General features: G+C 40.4%; 1 protein-coding gene across 4 annotated transcripts in view; it reads right to left on the bottom strand.

The window, feature by feature from the left end:
- BRCA1 (BRCA1 DNA repair associated) overlaps nt 1–21,922 on the bottom strand; it is a 54,761-nt gene that overhangs the window by 30,092 nt on the left and 2,747 nt on the right. Inside the window, exons 1-11 of one of the 4 annotated variants that reach the window (XM_032772710.2) lie at nt 21,322–21,461; nt 20,995–21,125; nt 19,183–19,282; nt 13,540–13,593; nt 13,107–13,187; nt 12,479–12,567; nt 11,173–11,312; nt 10,042–10,147; nt 9,009–9,054; nt 5,616–5,764; nt 761–4,222 (exon numbers count right to left, since the gene is read on the bottom strand). In XM_032772710.2, the coding sequence (XP_032628601.1) occupies nt 761–4,222; nt 5,616–5,764; nt 9,009–9,054; nt 10,042–10,147; nt 11,173–11,312; nt 12,479–12,567; nt 13,107–13,187; nt 13,540–13,593; nt 19,183–19,262 (4,207 nt within the window). In that variant the 5' untranslated portion in view covers nt 19,263–19,282; nt 20,995–21,125; nt 21,322–21,461. Of the gene's footprint in view, nt 1–760; nt 4,223–5,615; nt 5,765–9,008; nt 9,055–10,041; nt 10,148–11,172; nt 11,313–12,478; nt 12,568–13,106; nt 13,188–13,539; nt 13,594–19,182; nt 19,283–20,994; nt 21,126–21,321; nt 21,462–21,922 lie in introns of those variants that run through there. The other 3 variants (XM_032772715.2, XM_075059568.1, XM_075059569.1) reach the window with 3 other exon arrangements.

Raw genomic sequence — 21,922 nt, 5'->3', positions numbered from 1 at the left:
AATTACTTAGGAGCAAAAGTCCCATATTCAGAAGTTACTTAGGTTCCTAAGGGAGTGATCTTCTAAAGTATCAAAATAACAAGAGCACAAGTCCCTTCCAGTGGGACTGGTGCTCTTAAGTCCCTTGAGCACTTCTGAAAAATATTTATTTCTATTACTGTAGCACGTGGGAGTCCTAGTTATGCCCATCCTGAGTCTCATTTAATATCAATGGAACTTAAGAGCTTTTGAAAATTTTACCTTAGGTCTGCATCCTAAGAATAGTTTACGCAAGCATCTTTAGAAAAAGTATAATTATCCTGTGAATTTAAAACTTCTCTTAGAGTAGTAAGTAATGTAGAACTGAACAGCAAAAGATATCAATTTCCATTTCAATGGATATTTTTTCTGGGAAAACCACCTTAGAACTAACAGTGAAGTTTTGTCAGCAGATCCAGGAATCAAATTCTTATATGAAATTCAACACTTTGGTCAACAGGTGCTGGGGCCAAATTAATTCCAGGCTCTATTTTAGTCATTTCCTCTCTGCTCTAAGAATTACTATGAGAATTTAACTTAAAGGAAACAAAAATGAAGAAAAATGCAGAGAAGTAAATAATTTATTTATGCTTCTGATGTGATTGCATGTTACTTAGATAGAAAGCTTTTGGTGCATGGACCGTCTTTTTGTTCTGTGTTTGTACTGCACCTGACCCAAAGGGACTCCTAAGTATTCAGTCATACAAATAATAAATTGGAGCAAGGATATCTTCCTTTGTACCTAAATTTGGTTGCACATTCCGGTCTAGCTGGTGTCCACCTTCCAAATCAGTTTTTCTTCCTGTCAGCTCTTCATTACCATTTGGACTAGCTTCTCTGCTTACATTCGAACTGCTCATTTCTTTGGAACAAGGAGCTAATGTTATGGGCATCTTCAACTCTTGTGGTCTATTGGTTGAATCTTCTGACATGTTGGACTGGGAAGAAAACAAGTTAATGGAGCATTCTGACTCTTGGCTTGGAGAAACACACGTATCTCTCAAGCTGACTCCAGGCGTTTTCTGTACAGCTTTATCATTGCCACTGCTACTGTTCAGCAATGCTAGAATCTCTGCCGGGGATGAAGACTCTGCTGTAGACATGATCTGTTTTGTAGGCTGCAATGGTGTGTTTGCTGATTTGCCAAATATTAATGCCTGAAAGCATGGTAGTTCTTCATCTTCACTAGACTCCTCCTCGGAGGACTGCAATTTCCAGGCCGGTCTTCTGGGTTCCCGAACAAAGTTTTGAGACCTAGACTTAGAACTACTGCTGCCACTGTTCAGTTCTCTTAATGAGGGTTCCTGACCCTTTTTAACAAATACAGCAGAAATTTCTTTCCTATCTATTTCACAAATGCTTATGTTCTCTTTAATGTCACCAGCAGAGCACAATAAGCCATCAGGGGTCTCTGACAGCAATGGAAAACCACTAGTATCTTCAGTGGGTTGTTCCAAAGCCTCCTCTGAAATTAAGCACTCAAGCACACCTACACTGGCAATTTGGAATACTTGTTCTTTATCACTCTTTACTTGTTTGCATTCCCCTTCATAACCGTTCTTTTCAATTACTTTGCAGCTAAATTCACCAGGGCTTTGTTGACAAACTACAGGATGTACCAGGACTGGCTTAGGCTGTAAATTTAATACTGGCCCTTTGTTTTCAACTTCTTCAGCTTTTACTCCTTGATTGCTTTCTGTTTCATTCATTGTGCTTAAATCAGTTATTTGAAAAATTTGCTCTTCTATATTACTCTGGTCACCTAGGCTTCCATTACTTTTGTTTAGGTTCTGACTTAATTGACTTTCTATCACTGTCTCAGGTGAAATTCTCTTTTCCTTTGGTTGTCTTCGTTTTTGCAGTCTGCCCCTACTCTTAATCTTGGCTGTGGCTGCTCTTGGTGGTGAGAATAACTGCACTTGATCTGGAACTTGTGAAATAGTCTTGCCATCATCACTAATGTGTCCATATTCAGTGTCCCTGGAAAGGTGAGTTCCTGGCCTATGCCCAGAAATACCTTTAGCAAAGTCAGATGTTTTAGGCTCTTCTCTCTCACAAACCTCATCCAGGCCCACTGTTTTTTTAACATATGTAGGTTCATTTTTTAAGTCTCTATTGTTATGCCTATATTCTACACAGCTAGCACCTGATTTCCTTAGAGTTTCAGAAGCAGTGCTTTCTGTCACTGATTCCTTCACTGGACTAGGATGAAGGGTAAATGATAGTCTTTTTGAATGTCTGAACATATTTCGGAGATACTGTGTATCTATCTCACTGTCTTCAGTTTCTGTGTTCAACTCTGAAATGAATTTAGCTTCAGGTGACTTTCGGTTTCTGAACCTTTCCAAGTCATTTTCTGTGCAATGTCTGTTGGTCTTGGGTGAACCCGCACACAACTCTTTCTTCTTGGGCTCAGTCGCAGCACACTGATTATTCTCAGACAAATTCTGCACTGGGCAGGCAGCTTGATCCACATTTGTGGAATGAGGCTGCAGAAGTGACTGGCTGCCTTGATTTTCACAAACTTGAGAATCTGTATCAGGCACAACAGAACAAGCATTTAAATCCTCCATTGATATTTTGACATAGAAGAGGCCCTCTCCAGTTTGCATACCGTCAGAACAATTTTCAGGATTACGGTGTGTTTTATCTGCTTGAAAGTCATTGCCCTTCAGATCAGTGTCTGACAGAGGTATGCCATGGTTCAGTGCATCCTGCTGCTCATCAGGGTCTTTGCATTCAGGAACATGTACCAATACATTCCTCTGTAACCCAGAGGAGGAATCTTTGCTTTCACTGGCATGCTTTCTTGCTCTCTCATTTGGCTCACCTCTTCTCCTGGTTTCTTTTGTCATTTTTTCAGTCAGTAACTGAAGCCTCCGGCTGCGTCTGACTCGTTTTTTTTCTGAATCACCTTTTCTTGGCTCTTCACTGCTTGGGTAACTATCAATCTGCATCTCAGTCTGATCAGGGCAACTTGAGTTTCTATCCACTACCAGCTGCAGAGAACACACAGGCCTACCTGAATGTCTGCTTCTTTTTGTTTGTGAACTTCTCATTTTTTTACTACTCTTTCGGTCACAGGTATTCTGTGCTGGCTCTCCATCAGTGTTGTTGCAAGTTACTTTCTCAGTATCATTTTTCAATATGGATTTCCCCTCTTGGAGGGGAAGTTCTGCTGGTATACTGTCCCCATTTTTCACACCCATGGGACTCCCATTAACAACAGTGGAACCTTCACCACTTTTTTTCCTTCCAGTATTTCTACCAACAAGGCACTGATTAACACCCTCAGAGTGCTTCTTTAGATCCTTTTCGTCTCTCTTCTTGATGAAGTCCACAGGTTGCAGATCAGAGGCAGTCTTTCTTTTCCGTTTTAATTTACTTGCTCTGGAATTACTTGAGGGTTTCACATCAGTAGTTACATCTTCCATTTTTGGACTCCGTGGCATCTCTCTCGTGTGGACTAAGGGGTTTGACTTCCTCTCTCTTTTATAAGTTTTCCCAAATATTTTATCTTCAGTGTTACGCACAATTGATTTTGACAAACTCCTATCATTCTCACATCCCATCACAACTTCTGTGCAGTTTATCATCAGGTCAGTCTTCTCTGAAATACAGGACTCTCTATCTGATAAATATGAATCTCCATCTTCTGTGTCAGTTGCCCCAGCAGGAGCATCCTGGGAGGAACCAGAAGACAGCATCTCATTGCTTTTAGAAAACCACTCGTTGACCTTTTGAATGCTTCTCTTCAGTCTTTTCCCAGAAACTTGACTCAAAGGATTGCTGTGAAGAGTCTTAGGCTGCCACAGACTTTCCAAAGCAGGTTCCCTTTCATGCAGGGAGTTACTCTCAGATTGACATGTTTCTACAGCTTGAGTATGCTGGACACCATTACCTGTCTTCTTGCTTTTATCTAATTGCTTTTCTGAGCTGTGTGCTAAACCAGACTCTTTGTTTTTACTACTGAATGGAGTTTCCCCAGCATCCATTTCTTCTGCACTGTAGAATAAACTTGTGTCCTCATTCAGCAAAGAGCTGGCGTTAGCTGTTCTGTCACACTGCTCTGCCTGTGAGTTTGAAGCAGAAATGCCCTGGCTCTCCTTTAAATGACCTTCAGTCACATTCACTTGAGCAGCCTCTAAACCTTTGATGCCGTTCCAGATGCCTTTGCTGTCTTCCTCTGAGACACCACATTCACCTGAAAATACATAAAACTTACAAGCTGTTAAGCACCTCAGGGTTTGCATACACACAAATAATGAAGTGCTTAACTGCTAATATTTTGTTTGCAAATACGCAGAATTTTAAATTTTATTCATAAAAACTAGTTATAGCGTAAAAAAACCTACCTACATGCACACTTGGGTACAACTATCAGACTCACTAGATGATATCTTTTGTTTAATTATTCCAGACCCAGCTCATCTCTCATTTTTCCAGGATACTTAATTTCAGAGTTTTTGTTACTTCCTCTACACTGTCCTATTCCCTGATCTTCAAAGGCTAATTAACACCAAGTCATTCCTCATTCTTCTGCATTTTTAGGTGAGCACATTATTCCATTTAAACTAAGAGAGTCTTTCAATTGCCAATCCTTCAAAACATTTTTAGAAATATAAATTATGACAACCAGTATGAGTAGGTTACAAAAGCAGACTTTGTTTGAATACCTGGAACTAACAGAAAGTTCACCAGCAAAAGAAAGACAGAACTGCTACTTAGCAGTTTGATTATACAGGCATGAAAGAGCCTCACTAACCCCTGCAGCTCCTGAAATTTCTCTGGATTGAATTAAGTTCAAGGTCTCTGTCCTTATCTTCAAGGTGCTATTTGGCCTGAGCACAGGACACCTAAAACATGACTAAAGCCCCAAGATGAGGATTCTGGTCGACTACTCTGCTGCCCTGGTAAAATGGTCGACTATTCTGCTGCCCTGGTAAAATGGAACTTTTCCCATAAGGGTAATGCTCATCTGTGCAGGAGTCAGAGGCTTCTCTGAGACTGTGGAATGAACTCCCACAGGAACTAAGGACCATCACAACCCTTACCACTTTGCAGTCTAAGTGCAAGACGCACTTTTTCAACTTGTCTTCTTTAATTTAAAAACAAAAACAAAACCCTACCAATACAGTTCACTGCACACACTATTCCCCATATGCGGAGACGATGGGAGAAACACTGAACCACATGTGACATATGTTCACAGTGATGCCTAATGCACTACCGGAAGGTACTCAGATACTACTGTCATGAGGGTGATACAGGAACCCACGCAGAGAAGAATTTGTTTTGCACTTTAAACAAGTTCATTTTTCTGTTTCCATGCACACAGACAGTTAAATATTTGCTAACAAGTCTGATACTGACAATCAAATGCCTAACATTTGTGTGTGTCTAATCTGTAAACAGCTAGCCTCATAACTACATACACTCTAGCCAAAGTCATTAACAAAAATGAATTCAGTACAGTACTGAGAGTGCACATTACCTAAACATGGAAATGAACGTTTTAATTTATAGGAAGTCAAAATTAATACTCTAATTTCAAACTTCCTTCCTCTCCATATGTGGCACAAAAATATCACACATACCTAAGATATCTGACGAGAGTATTTCTCCTGCATCTGACTTGAGAGGCCACATGTTGTATGGACTTTCACTTTCCTTCTCAGCATACTTTAGTTCTTCCTCACACTCTCCTTTTCGAGGTGAAGTCTGAAATAATTCTGTGTCTCCCATTCTGTTTGGAAGGATTGTGAAAAAGAAAATCCATGTAGTCACAAGTGCAATAATGCTTTGACATAATCAGAAAATACTATTTTATACCCAATAGCAAACAAAGATTATTTACCAGATAATTATTGTTATTATTTCTGCTCCTCTGAAGACATTGTATTGCAGGATTCATTCTCATCTAACCCAGCTTCTCCCCTCAGAGTGTGGGTAACTGTTTCCGAAGTCTTTTCCCCCCCTTGCACCTGATTTTTCACTATCTCATATAGATAGAGAGAGAGAGAATGAACTGTTGTGGTTATGATGGTGCTGTACCAAATCTTTTGGAAAATATAATACCTGATGTTTGCACCATGTAAAAGAATGATCTGAACCTTCATAAATGAATCATCAGAATAGAAACCTAGAACATGAGGACTATGTATGAAGGGAAGCTTGCCACTGTGACCAAAGAATTGAAAAAAGACGTAAGATAGAGATGTGTGAAATCTCAGAGCTGCAGTGGAATGGCAGGGGCCATTTCACAATGATGGATGGGTAATGCCATGTACTACGCAGGCTCTATGAAAGTGAGAGAAAAAGTGGTTACATTTATCATATCCAAGGAGACACCCAAGCATCTATTTGGACATAATCTAGTCAGCAACAGAATAATCAGAATTTGCCTTTGAGATAAGCCAGTTAACATTGATCATATAGGTTTATGTTCCTACGACAGCAGCTGATGACAATGCAGCTGATGAGTTATATGATCGGTTTAAAAAGACACCCATTGAAACACCAAGTAAAGACATCATCCTGGGAGCTGGAGACCTGAATGAGAAAGTTGGAGCTATAAGCTCTCAAAGAAGTAATGAGAAACAATGATCTGGGTTTACAAAATGAGAGAGGAAGGTGTTTAGTTGAATTCTGCTGTTCAATCATCTAGTCATTACAATTATCATCTTCACCCAACATCCTAGACATTTATAGACATGGAGGTCACCTGACAGTGTGACAAAGATCCAAATCACCCATGTAACGATACAGGGACATTGGAGATCAAGCATTCAATGGGCAAAGATTTTCCTGAGTGCAGATTGTGAGTCAGACCATCAACTGTTTGTCTCCAACATAAAATTAAAACTTAAGATAACATGTTTGGCAGGTCCACTACACCTGGACCTGTCCAAAATCAACGAAAACTACATGACTTTTGTAAAGAATGCATCTGAGTCATTGTCACAGCTGAAAGAGGAGAACAACCTGAATAAGGTCTGGGATAAAATGAAAAACTAGCATGCTCAAAGCCTCCAAACAACACATTCTGAAAAGCCAGCATCAGATGGCACTACAGTTAATGGAGAAGTTGTTTGAGCTGGCAAAAACACAATTCAGAGTGAAAAAGAGATGTGGAGACTGAAGAATGCAGGAGAAAATACAAGGAACTGAGCAGATGGATTCAAAGGCAGACTAGACGAGACTGACAGATGCTGTGACTGAAGGACAGGAGTTACAGCACTTGATAATTGCCCTGTTCTTTTCATTCTCCTTGAAATATCCGGCATTGGTCACTGTCGGAAGACAGGTCACTGGGCTAGATGAACCATTGATCTGACCCAGTATGGTCATTCTTATGTTCTTATGACAACAAACACAATATGGCAAAATGCAAGGAACTTGAGAATTATAAAGGCAGTAATTTTAAAAGAAGCTATTCTCCCAGTGGTCAGTCTCCTTACTAAAAAGTTTTCCCCACGAGCACCCATAATAAAAGATTACGATGACAGAGTTCTTACTGAAGATGATAATATCAAATGCAAGGGGAGCAATTACTGTACCAATCTATATGCTTTATCAGAACCACTTACTATACATGACAGCAGAGAAGAGATACAGAGCTGAAGCCATAAAGCCTTAGGGGAAGTGGGGTATATTATGAAAATTAAGACTAGGAAAGCACCATGGGTGCATAATATACCAGCAGAATTGTTAAATGCGAATAGTGTCCACAATATTGACCTTACGTGGAAAATCTGCAATGATGTATGGATGACTAAAAACTGGCTGGACAACAACTGGACAAAAAGAATCTTTCTGCCCTTGCCAAAGAACAGGGATATAACAGAATGCAGTAACTATTGTACCATCTCCCTGATATCGCACATGAGCAAAGTGCTGCTCTACATAATTCAAGATACCATGAAGTATGATAGGAGTAGAACTACCACTACAACTATGTGATTTCAGAGAGGAATGAGACACAGGGGATCAAATTTGCAAATATCCATATCACTGAAAAACCCAAGGAGTATAAACATCCATTGATCACGTGATGCCATCTGACATAACCATCACTGGAGGATATTGGCAGACACAGGGACTCCAAAGCATCTAATTAAACTCATTGCAAGTCTCTTCGGTCAACAACAGGCCATGGTGTGAAAAACAGCGATTGGTTTTCCATTGAGAAGAGTGTGAGACCAGGGTGCATTTTTCCCTTCGAGTCTTTTCCACGTGTTCACAAAATTTATTAAAATTCAAGCTCTGGAAAGTTTTGAAAAAGTGGAAGGAGCTGAGGTTCCACTGGTGGACACTTCTTAACTGACCTCAGATATGTTGATGATATAACACTTTTTGCTGCAACCACGGACACAATGCAATGAATAATGAAGCCTGTAAAAACATGTAATCAGGAATATGGACTATTCCTGAACGTGGCAAAAATGAAATGCATGTATGTTGCCATAATCAATAACAACATGATACAAGTGGACATTACAATTAATGGTCAAGCTATAGAGGCAGCAGATGAATTTAATTATCTGGGATCATATACATACCAACCAAGGAGGCTACTCTGAAGAAGCTGGAAGACTAGGAATGGCTTCCCTTTTGAAAGTGTAGAAAAACAATGGTATCTGGAAATGTATGAAGGTTCAACTGGTGAAAAGCGTAATATTTTCCATAGTGACTTATGGATGTGAATCCTGGGACACTAATGTTAGCTGTCAAGGGAGTGCAGAATGTGGGTGGAAACTGGATTTAACTGTAAACATGTCTTCAGACACGTTTTGTGAATAATGTTTACCACAGCATTGTCGTCATCTATTTGGAAAGTCCATCAAAGGTGCCTAGGGCCGCTAAATGCTGTAGGTCCCTCTTGACAACACTGCAGCACATCTGATTCTCTAAGACCCATCAAGGAGTAGTTAAATAAGATAAACTAGAAAATACGAACCACATTCCAAGTATTGTTCTCTTTTACTTACCCACCACCACCTGCTTTTTTAAAAAGATCATCAGAAGAATCAGATCCTGAAAAAAAAAACCCAAATCAGCTGTTAGCACTCCAGCTGAAAAGACCCAAAAAGCAAACCAGGATGTGTCATTGTTTCAATGTGCTGTATTCACAAAAGCACTTATTCCCTGGTCTTTTTCACAATTAAGTTCTTTCAGCTTGTACTATGTGAACTTCAGCTTGATCATGCCAGCAATTTATGCCGGGTGTAATTTCTCTGTGCAGATACATTGTTGCCCCCAGCACAAAACAATGTACTAAAGCTTTTTATACAGAGCCAGCTAGTGAAAGAAGAATAGTTCTGATTTGAGTTTCTAATTTTTTACCCAATACAGAATGCACTGGCTAGTGTCTAAAGCATGAGACTGGAAGTTGGGAGCTCTGGCTATATTCTAATCCCAGCTCAGGCTTCTGTGGCTCAGTTTATCTCCTTTTCATAAGTGGAGAATTCCGCACTCCCAAGGATGGTGCAAGTCTAAATTAATTAGGAACACAGGAACTGTCATATGGAATCAGACCTGAAGTCCACCTAGTCCAGTATCTTGTTTCTGACAGCGGACAGTGCCAGCTGCTTTAGAGGAAGGTGTCAAAACCCCACAGTAGGCAGATGTGGGATAGTCTGCCCCGAACATTAGGTCTCATCCTGATCTCTAGCAGTTAGAGATTGGCCTAAGCCTTGAAGCATAAGATTTAATTACCATCATTTTTAACAAGTCTGGATATTCTTGATATACATATAATTATCCAATCCTTTTTTAATCTTGTTAAGTTCTTGGCCTCACAGACTGCCTGTGGCAGTGAGTTTCAGATTTTAATTACACATTGTTTGAAAAAGTATTTAATCAGTTTTGAATTTCCCACCCAATACAACTAAAATGTCCCCTTGTTCTTCTGTACGAAACAGAGAGAACTACTTGTAAAACACTTTGCTATTCATAGGCAGAAGGTGCTATACAAGCATTATTATGCTTTACATTAGTACATTTACACACAGGGGTTCTTACCAAATTCAATGTATACTGCTTTACCAGATTCACATTTTTGCCTTTTGTTTCTGAGGGAACTCCTCCTGACCATGTTGTCTGCAACCTGGGCACCAGCATTAGCTTCCTGCCAATAAAAGGGTACAGAGGAAGTGGTTACTTCAAAAAACAAAAGTAAGCACATCAGGCTGAATTATATAATCAGTAGGATGGTCAGATACAACCATTCTACCTTATGCTCCATGAAGTATCTGGAGACTCGGTACAGAACTTTAACATGCAGTTCATGAGAATGGCTTTAACTGATTTATTTGAGAGGTATTCTGCAATTAATAAACATTCTTCTGTTGTAAAAGCAGAAATGTAATTTTTAGTCATTTAACATTTCAAAGCATTTTTGTTACAGTTCTGCCACATTTAGCATAGGATTATATTCAATATTTGGCAGATCAGATAAGTGTCCTAATGGGTCCTGGGAACGAGCTTAGGCTCAAAAAAAAATTACCACACATTTGGGAAATCTCTTTTTGATTATAAATAGCCAAGAATATTTTCTTCAAATTCATCACTTTACTACCAAAAAATTAAACAGTGGCCAGTGTTTAGGCAGACTATAAACCAAACAACGTTTTTTTTAAAGCTCTGTTGCAAAAATCAATTCTTTGCCCAACATCACCAGTTGCACAGGAGTAAAAAACCATCCTACAGAAGCTCATGCTGCTGTCAGCTCTCACAGGAGATACACTGAAGCAAGTGGAAAGGCAACATTTGAAAAGTTTTTATTTTTCAAGGTTATTATGGGCTATTACAATGTCAAGTAATTTTCCTTTATAGTTTTTTTTTTTTTAAAGTCTGCAATGTCCTTTTAATAGTTATTCAATTAGAATTCACCATTATACATTAGTAGAAAAAACCTCATAGCAGTAATTTCAGCAACAATTAATATATATTACAACCTTGCATAATAAAAAGTAATGAAGCCCTTTTATTCAAGCAACATCTTTAAGGAGAGTTATTTCAGTCAAATAGTCATTTAAAAAACAACACAATATAAGGATTTTGGCTCATTTAAATTAATTCAGAGTTGCATTCCTAAATCACTAGCCATCAGATGATATTCCAGATTAAAAATAAATAGAAGAGAAAAATTACCAAGGTTGGATTTTCTTGTTCTTGAATTCTTTTTTGTCTGTTTCTGTACCCTTTACTTTGGATAATGGAACCTTCCTTCCACAGGAGCTCAGTAGAACTGGTTTCTACAGGTTTTTTAGAAAAATCCTGACTGTTTAAAACTGAGAAATGATAGAAGAAAGAAAAATATTAGGAAACAAACTTTCTTCCACCATAACCGTTAAAGAACCATGAACTGGACACTAATACATCATGTGCAACAGTAACAGAAGTCCTGTACAGATGCTCCCCAGGTTGCGCAAACGCGAGGTACGGAAATCCAGAGTTACAGAAAAAGTTCCATAAACACCTTTTTTTTTTGGTGCATAATTATCAAAGGTACGTTCCCGACTTACGCAAAACTCGATTTACGCAAGGCCTTCCAGAACAGAACACTTTGCTTAAGTTGGGGAGCTTCTGTACAATTGTATCTTGTACATAACGCTCCAAGCCCCAGAAAATAAAAGTTATTGATTTTAAGACTAGCAATGAACAAATTACTAGCATTAATTTTACACTACAAAACTATCCCTAACCTAGATTCATGAGAAATTCCTTACAAACTAATTTATTGAAGCCCCAATCTTAAAAACAGATCGTCCAGGCAAAAATTGGTATGACCACATGAATCAGCTTGCAGGATTAGGGTCTAAAACTAGTAATTTTAAAGTGATACAAAACAATTAAAAAAACTGAGAAGAACTGTCCAACTCCATATATCAAAACACCTTCCCATAAAAAAGCCCTATCCCAAAATACAAACAAAAATATGTATCTAAAAGTCTACCAGTTCCAGTGTTCATATCAGAATAACATGATTGAGAGTGTACATTTAAATGTAATTAGTGCAGTGATTCACAGTTCAGTCTCATTAGGCTAAAATTAATTATATCACAGTTTAGTTAAAAAAATAAATAGAAGAAACTAAAGACACAGTAAGAGGAGTTGGGAGCAGCGGGAAGAGAGGAAGCAGGATAAGACTTTTGACTTGGTTATAGAATTAAAATTAGCTAACACAAGTTCAAACATATCTCAGATGAACACTGAAAATATGGTCAGATACCGTAGTCATTCCACACACAGAACGATCCTCGAAGTCCTGGGATGGGATTTTCAGAAGTGCTGGGATGACTTTCTTTACAACTTATGGCCCTAAATAACTAAGAACTTCTGAAAAACCCACCCCATGGAGTTTTACACAGTGACTATGGCACTGGACATATAATTTTGATACAAATGCCCAAAAGTTTACCATGAGTGCAGACCCTTGGAGACAAGCAACACTTACACTTGATTCCAGTGTCAAGTTCAAAAGCATGGATAGTTTCCAGTAGTCCTTCAATTAGCTGCTTAAATCTCGGATTTTCCTGAAGACTTCTGAAACAAAAACAACAGATGTGTGTGAAAGAGGAAGGCATGGGTAAGTTACCAGTAGTTCCCTGGGAATCTCAGCTAAGTAAGGAGGGGGATGCAACTGGGTATGTGGAAAATGAGATAGTGCTAAGAACTGTTTCCAAGGAGCAAAGGCTCGATTCCCAAAGATGCTATAGCCGGTATTACTGTAATTAAAGCATTATTCACTTCAGAATAAACCAAGAGGTGGTACACATTATTCTTACAATTTTATATTTAATTATTCTAATGTAGCTTTAGCATAGAAACTGCCTGTGATGGTTAAACAATGGTGAAATTTGAGATATTTTACAGCACAAACATTTCCTAAGAGTAGATTCTGAACCATACAGCTGTTTTGGAGATGGTCACAGAAAACGCTAAGAGACAATTCTTCCTATTTTTCTACTCTTTCAATTTTTTGCTCCTTATTAGTGAAGACATTTGCACAAAACAAGATTTTCTGTTTTAGAGTTCCATCTGCTCTCTCTCTATCCAACGCCGTGGTCCCCAGAGTACATTACCTTTTGGTAACCTCAGTCTTACACAGTGGACACTGAGCTGGGCCTTTTTTCTTTTTGCTGAGAAGTTTGAACATACAGAATCTATTAAAAGAAAGAGCAAAAATCATGCTGGTAATTCGTTTTAACAGAAGAAATTGGTTTTTCTAAAAAGCGGTACCCATTTTGATAGGTTTCACTTTGCTAGGATAACCTCATCTCTGTAAAGATCTGTCATTGTCAAACTGAGTACCTACATTATTACTACAGAGTTTAAACCAAATTGAGCATATTGCTTCTGAAATGGTCTCCAAAGCTGCAGCTAGTTCCAGCTGGAATGGATTTTCTTCTCTTGAAATAGCTAATCATTAATTTATTAAGTAGTCTACTCCATTAGCATTGCTGAGAGAGACTATGCTCAGAGAGCACTATGCGCTGAAGAAGTTTGGAGGCCCACCTGCAGAATATATGGTCACATTTTGTTGAGACTGGCTCTTTTATCAACTCCAAACTGAAAGAGGAAAAAAATATTTACTGTTATACATTTGAAAAGACAATACAACAAAAATAAATAAAGAAACGCAAAAACTTGATTAAACTAGAAAACAATACATAATCTTTGCCAAGAAAAGCAGAATATTCAACAAAAAGAACGAGGAGTACTTGTGGCACCTTAGAGACTAACAAATGTATTTGAGCATAAGCTTTCGTGGGCTAAAACTCACTTCATTGGATGCATGCAGTGGAAAATATTATTTTATATATATATATATACACACACACACACACACACACACATACACACACACACACATGCGCGCGCATGCGCGAAATGAAAAAATGCCATACTAACTATAACGAGAGTAATCATTTAAGGTGGGCTATTATATTCAACATAATTTTTGTTTGGGCACTAGGCAAGGTGGCTGACTTTTCCAGTTGTGCAGCCTATTGCATAGTATTAGTTTTTCTAAAGCAATTTCTTTCTTCCTTCCTCTCTACCTAAAAGGTATGCTTTCTGGAGATGCCAGTTCAGTATGGGAAGGGACAAGCTGTTTTGCAGCTACAAAACACATCCTCTTCCACTCTGTCCCCTTGTGGAAATACTGGGAATACAAGCCTTCCCTATACCAATTCTATTCTACTCAGGTTGTTACGTGACCCTCATCACTTCAATATGATCATTTTCTAGAAGTGCATTAAGTGATATGATTAGTATCTGTCATGTGTGATTCTCTTTTTCTGTTTTTCTCCCAAGAAGAAACTGTGCATGGGGAGTGGTTTACTCTATTTTTAAAAATTATTTATTTATATCAATTTAATATATGTACATTTTTGCTGTGTGTTTACATTAGCAAAAGCAAGGTCAAAGATGTGAACCTTGCATTTAGAGCAGAAGTGGGAGATGGCTGTGGTAGTTCTCAGTCCCTGTGGGGATCTGTTCCAGTCTTGGATAGACTTCCCCCGTGAAAGTTCTGTCTCCTGCACAAATGACCTTTATCTTTGCTGTGGATAGTTCCATTGATCCAGAGAAGCAGCACTTTCACCTGCAGTCCTCGCCCTAGAGTTTTAGGGATCTTTTAAATATCCTGGACTCAAACCATTTAGTGTCTTAAAGATAAGGACTGAGTCCTTGAATTGACATAGTAGTACATAGTGAGGCCCTGAAGAGAGCAGAAGACAAGTTTGATGTATTTGCAGTAGCTCATGTTGCTGGGGAGATCGGTTGCCACATTCCATACTGGTTGTAGTTTCCAGAGGGCCAACAGCTTCATTCCCAATTAGACAGCATTTCTCTAGCCCAGTGGTCCCCAACATGGTGCCTGTGGGTGCCATGGCGCCTGCCGGGGCATTTATGTACGCCACCTAGTGCCCAGCAGGGGAGAGAAGCTGCGGTCCGACACCTGACGGGGACAGAGAACTCAGGCTACGAGCATGGTGTTCTCTGTTCCCAGCAGGCGCGGGGCCTGCCTAGTGCCTAGCAGGGGAGACAAGCCACTGCCCTATGCCTGCCGGGGACAGAGAACTCCGGGGCTGCAGGCTGTGGGTGCTGGTGTTCTCGGTCCCTGGCAGGCGTGGGGCTGTGGCTTAAGCTAGCGAGAAGCCGCAGCCCTGCATCTGCTGGGGACAAAGAACTCCGGGGCTGCAGGCGCCGGTGTTCTCAGTCCTTGCAGCTTCTCTCTGGATTCCTATATTATGTTATATTAAATATGATGTTTTTCGTATTATTTAATGTACAAATACAAAATAAGCCTTGAAAAATTGTTGGTGCCCACCACACACTTCTGAAAACATGAATGTGCTACTGGCCACGAAAAGGTTGGGGACCACTGTTGAGATGGGACCCAATCTCCTAGAACATGTGACTTGAGGATGCTACTTAGAAGCACTCCTAAACTGTGCACTGAATAGTACAGTAGTGCAACTTTAATTAAGAGAAACTGCACCATGCTGGAAACTCCTCAAAAAGTTCATTATGATTATGATGGTTCTCATGTCTTGGCTAGATTAACTCAAAGCTTTGAAGCAGACAGGCAATCCCCGCTTGGATACAACCCTACTGCTTTTTGAGATACAGCACAGAGAGCAGAAATCAATGTTATTGGGAAGAAAGTTCTAGCTACGGTACCACATGCTCATCTAATACCACAGAACTGGAATAATTACATTCCAGCACTGTAATTATAACCCAAACCAGGCAGACATCCTGCAAACAAACTCAGAACACAGGAAAATTTCAACACAAAATAAATAAAAAAACCAAACAGGACTGAAACCATTCTTGTAGTTTGTCTTACAAACACTGACTAACAGGCTAAGAGACATTTCCTCCTCTGCCACATCTTTGACTAAAATGGTTCACTGCACCATGTTCAGCATCTTATTTTTCAGGATGACGTTTCATAATGAACATTCACACAGCCATCTTTGGATTGGTGAAGGTTCATAAATACAGGACCTGCTCAATCAGTGAATGATATTATTAAGCCGCCCCAACATCCAAAAATCCAATACACACTATGTTTTAATAGGAAGTAAGGACTTCAAAGGTCTCCTGCTATCAACCCATCTTTTCCCTCCCCCACTCCCACATACAAGCAACCATCGCTAGAGGGAAGATATGAAATAAGTTTCTAAGCGGGACAGAGGGAACGGAGTAAGAACAAAAGAAAACCAGAAAGGGATTAGAAAAACTATTCCACTGGGGAAGTCCTTTGCCACACTATGATTTTTAGTAGAACAGTTAAATTCCCTTTCCTCTACCTTTCAAAACTAAGTTATGGCACACCGGGTGGAACCCTACATTTCTTGTGAGCATGAGCAGACAAGGTCAAAACAGTTAAATCTGCTCTAGCCTGAGTACAAAAATAAAAGGAATACATGCAGTAGGGAATAACAGTAGCAAAATCCACCTGGTACAGAAAGAAACATTCAGTAAATAACTTGGCTTGAGTCATTTTAACTCTTTCAGCTGTTCTTAAAACATGTTAGACAGGAATGGCTTCAAAATATTAACTCACTTTTGACCCTGAATCCTTTGTTGTTGTGGCTTTGAGATATGCTCCTAATGGATTTACTTGAACAGTTTCCATGCTTTAGCCATTTTAAAGTCAGCGAGTACAACCTACCTTCCACATGTGGAAAAATTCCCCGTTATTTAGATAAAATGTCACATATCTAGGCAAGCATGCAGTTAACAGGCCGAGTCATGTTGCGAAACCCTTAAGGGTTTCACAGTTCTTGTATCCACATCAAGAGGACAGATCATTCAGAATCCCAGAATCTCAGAAATTAGCAGCATGTAAGAACAGGCTAAGTATTTTCTGTTCACTGCTACCATTCTTCTTTAACAGCTGCCACAGAAATGGATTTCAGCTCAATGAACCTCAGTGAATAAAGCAGAGAATAAAAACAAGCTATATAAACTTTGCCAAGTACCACAATGACTCCAATTAAAAGGCTACATCAAAATGACTGTTACTTGGTCAAAGCAAATAAAGCAGTTTCTGCTGCAAAACAGTCTGAATAATAATTGCTAATACCAAAAATCTACAGCAATAGTAGCCAAAAAAGCAGCATCAGCATTTACTCTCATTCCTGCATCCTTAATTTTTATGAGTCTCCTAACTTTTAAAAATTGATAATTTGCTAGAGTAATAAAGAACATTACACTTTTATTACTTAGATTCTCATGAAAATGCAAAATAAATGGACCCAACCTCCACTGTATCCATAGCTGTTTGCTCACTTTACAATTACTACCACGAGAGGTTAGTAAGTGTTGTAAAATCCCAGAAGTATTTTTTAATATTGCCATCTACTGCTTCTCTGGCTTAGTGGTTCTTAAGTTAAGACTATGCATTTTTCCATGGTTTATTATTTAACAAATATGCTGTTAGCTTTAAGAATCAAATCCATGTTGCCTCTCAGAGTTCTACCATCAATGAGAGGTGAAAGTTCCACTGGGCAAAACTCTCCCCACACAAGATATTCTACTGTCCCGTAGGGAGCTCCACACACATATGGGGAACAGAACATGGTAGAAAATGTGCACCAGGCAAATCTGAAAGCAAAATCTTGACAACTGTGTTGGATTATATTTTCTCTGAGCAATTATGATCTTTTAATTTTAGCTGCTCTCAAATGGTTCACTATTTATTGTCATTATAACAAATCATGCAGCGATTCAGAGATTTACCAAGAAGCACAGCATTATTACTCTCCAAATGCTCCGGAAGAGGTAGTACAGTGACATTTGACTAGTCATAAAGAATATAGAGTCTCCTACGCTGTGGCTTTACAATGAAAGAGATCACACTATAACATGTTCACTGCAGTTAGGCCAAGTCATTTTCTAATCACTGGGGCAAAAGCTAGATGTTAAGCTTGTTTAAAACTCAACTCAGACCTTTCATCCCTGAATCATTTGCTACTAAACGCACACTCTACCACATATGTGGTTCTTAGAAATTAAGAGTCTGTCCTAAATTCATCAAGAGTTCTGAATTTCCTAGCTTTAACTCTGACCCTTAACATTTTAACATCCTGTTTGTTTTGAAGGACTATGTACCTTGTGTAGAGTCAAACAGGCAGGATCCAGGCTCTCTCACAAGCTGCACTTGGATCCAGCCAGTTCCAGTTCCCACCCCCCCACTATTGAATAGTTAAGGGAGGTTCAAGCTTCCTTGTTAATAAAGGCAGGATTTGTTAGAACACATTTGTTACATGTATCCAGGTGCTGTTAACTCTTCGTGCTTAGATCTGAGCAGATGTAAGTATTTTCTCACTAAGCTCTCCGAGATACAGAAAGCTTGGACCTCACAAAACCCAAATATTTATTTTCCAAATGGCCCCAGCTGTGGCTGTGCATAGAGTAAGTACAGAAGAGCAAACTGTGGCTCGTGGGACCGTCCTGCCTGGCCCTTGAGCTCCAGCCGGGGAGGCTAGCCCCTGGTCCCTCCTCTGCTGTCTCGCCTCCCTCGCAGCCTCAGCTTGCCATGCTGCCAGCACTCTGCTGCGAGCTCCTGCCGGGCAGCGCGACTGCAAGAGCTGTCGGCCTGCCCTGCTGCTCTAGATTGTGCGGCAGCGTGGCTGGTTCTGGCCAGGTGGTGTAGTAGCCAGTCCTGGTGCTCTGGGCATAGTAAGGGGGTGAGGAGCAGGGGGGTTGGCTAAGAGGCAGAGGGTCCCAGGTGGCAGTCAGGGGACAGGGAACGGTTGGATAAGCGTGGGAGTCCTGGGGGGGACTGTCAGGGGGTAGGGGTGTGGATAGAGGTAAGGGCAGTCAGGGACTGGGGGTGGTGGTGGGGGGGTTAGATAGGGGGTAGGGTCCCGGGGACAGGGCGGTTAGGGGCAGGGGATCCTGGGAGGGGACGGTCAGGAGACAAGGAGCAGGGGGGGTTGGATGGGTTGGGGGTTCTGAGGAGGGCAGTCAGGGGGCAGAAAGTGGGAGGGGCAGATAGGGGGCAGGGACCAGGCTGTTTGGGGAAGCACAGCCTTCCTTACACAGCCCTCCATAGTTTTGGAACTCTGTTGTGGCTCTCAAGCCAAAAAGTTTGCCCATCCCGGTGCAGTATGAAGTCCAGATTCTTGCCCAACATACCATATTGGGCACTCCAAGTTCTTCTGCATAGCCAAAAGCACACTTTGCACATCTCCAATGGCAGCCACAGATGACTCCATTCCTCAATTCCAGACACAATCTACAAAAAAGAAAGAAATTTATTCTGGCACACAGTATCTCATTCACATTTGCCTGCAATGTAAACATTACTACCTTCATATGTACTATGTTGCATGTATTAGGCTCCTCAGAGAATTTGATGGATCCTTGCTCTAAAGAGTTTACAATCGAGCATACAGACTTGACATTACATATGAAGGTGATCACAAACTAGAGGAATAGAGCAGAATGGGGAAAGTAACAGAAATAAGATCAAATGGCGACTCAGCGAACTCATGTACACTTCTTGATGAACAACTTTTTTTTCAAGCTTTCATTTAAAATATGAATTAGTTTATTTCTTTGAGGCAGATGTAAGTCTTTAGGAGGGACCTGAATGCACTGAGGGCGATGCCTTAGCGAATAGGCTTCAGCAGTTTTCTAGATACAGAAGGCAGCATAGAAAACAGCAGAAATTTATGTGAGAAGTCATAAGCTGGCATCACTGGTGGACAGAACAGATGACGACATGAAAGTACATTATATTAAAGATACAGAGAGGAACTGAATCTCAGTCTTGAAGGCCAGAATTTGACCTTAATATGCAGAGGGCTGGTGAACAAGTGCAGGGCTTTCAGGGTTGTGGGGGAAATGCTGTTATAGCAGCTAACAAGGAAATTATTTTGTCAACTGAATTTTGGACAGATGAGAAATGGATGAGGGGCACATCAAGAATCACAGACTCATAGATTTTAAGGTCAGAAGGGACCATTATGAGCAGAGAACCTTCCAGCAAGCGACCCGTGCCCCATGCTGCAGAGGAAGGCGAAAACCCCCCAGGGCTTCTGCCAGTCTGCCCTGAAGGAAAATTCCTTCCCGACCCCAAATATGGCGATCAGCTAAACCCTGAGCATGTGGGCAAGACTCACCAGCCAGAGGAGGTTGTAATAGTCAAAGCAGGAAATGGTTAGGGTATACAAGTATCTTAGGTTATGCCATGCTGCTGTAAGGTGTGCAGTGTAGCTCTCTCCCACCGACAAAATAAAACCAGCCCCAACAAGGGGCGGTAGCTTTGTGGGCGGAAGAGCGTCTCCCACTGACAAAGCGCTGTCCACACCAACGCTTTTCATGAGTAAACCTTTTGTCAGACAGGGATGTAGTTTTTTTTCATATCCTTGACTGACAAAAAGTTTTACCGAGGAAAGTGCAGTGCAGACGTAGCCTTAGTTGTCAGGAGGTCCAATCCTGAGCTCCACTGACTCATGCTTCGAGGATCGGGGCCTTGCACATGAATAGTTTCCAGAGCTAATGAAAAGCTAAATAGATTTACATAAAACATTTAATATTTCTTACATTAACTTGCAGAAAACATGAGAAATCATCTGATAACGGTAGTCCTTTTAGCCCCTGGCATAAAATCTTTAGAAATGATTCTCTATAAGTATATAACTGCTCTGGTGCTCACATGAAATGCAAGAAAGCACAAAATGGATCTTCACCTCTGTGTGCCTGTTATCCCTCCCCATTATTTAAGCATCTGGACCATAAGCTCTTCAGAGCAGGTACTGTCTCTTACAATGTGTAAACACTGTACCTAGTATAGTAGGGTCCTCATCTCAAGTGTGGCTTCTGGGCACCACGCTACTACAAAGGGTTTGTTTGTTTGTTTTTAAATTAAATACCTACACAGTGAAATACTTTAGAGAGGCCACGGCAAAGATTCTAATGGGACAAAAACATGATTATTACTACTTTTATTGCTGTTTGCTGATGATTCCAGTATAGGTCTGTAGCTGAGCAAGTGGCAGTGCACAGCATATGTCTGCAGAATGAGAAATCTTATACCTTCCTGGCTGACATAGTAGACTTGGAATCTGGAAAACCTATTGGATCACACAAGAAATAAAACCAGCTTTTGGAGTTGTGGGTATCAGGGCACGAGTACACAAATCAAAATTGATTGAACTCAGTTTAGATCTTACAAGTATGGGCTATTCAGATGATGTGCAGTTGGAGACCAGAAACAAAACATGATATACTCACAGTGAGCACTCAGCAGCAAAAGCAGGTGGCACTTACATAGATTTTGAACCAAAAGGACGCTCTGTGCCACCTTATTCAAGGATGGCAGTTTCCCGGTATGAGACTTTTCACTTGAAAGGGATTATTGCATAGACTCAGTTCTGAAGCTCAGACAGGTGGGGGCAGCAATGCCTTAAATTTACACTGAAGCAAAGACAAAAGTAAACACAGAAAAAACTGAGGGAGAATCAGCCATGCTGAAACCGAGGCCTGGTCTACACTATGCGTTTAAATCGATTTAAAGAGCGTTAAATCGATTTAACGCTGTACCCGTCCACACTACAACGCCCTTTATATCGATATAAAGGGCTCTTTAAATCAATTTCTGTACTCCACTGCGACGAGAGGAGTAGCGCTAAATTCGATATTAACACAGTTAGTGTGGACGGAAATTGACGTTATTGGCCTCCGGGCGGTATCCCACAGTGCACCACTGACCGCTCTGGACAGCAATCTGAACTCGGATGCAGCGGGCAGGTAAACAGGAAAGGCCCCGCGAACTTTTGAATTACATTTCCTGTTTGCCCAGCGTGGAGCTCTGATCAGCACGGGTGGCGATGCAGTCTCAAATCCAAAAAGAGCTCCAGCATGGACCGTA

This window comes from Chelonoidis abingdonii, chromosome 21, assembly GCF_003597395.2.
Source record: "Chelonoidis abingdonii isolate Lonesome George chromosome 21, CheloAbing_2.0, whole genome shotgun sequence".
NCBI lineage: Eukaryota > Metazoa > Chordata > Testudines > Testudinidae > Chelonoidis > Chelonoidis abingdonii.
The sequence above is the reverse complement of the archived record's forward strand: the minus strand, read 5'-3'. Positions and strand labels throughout refer to the sequence as shown.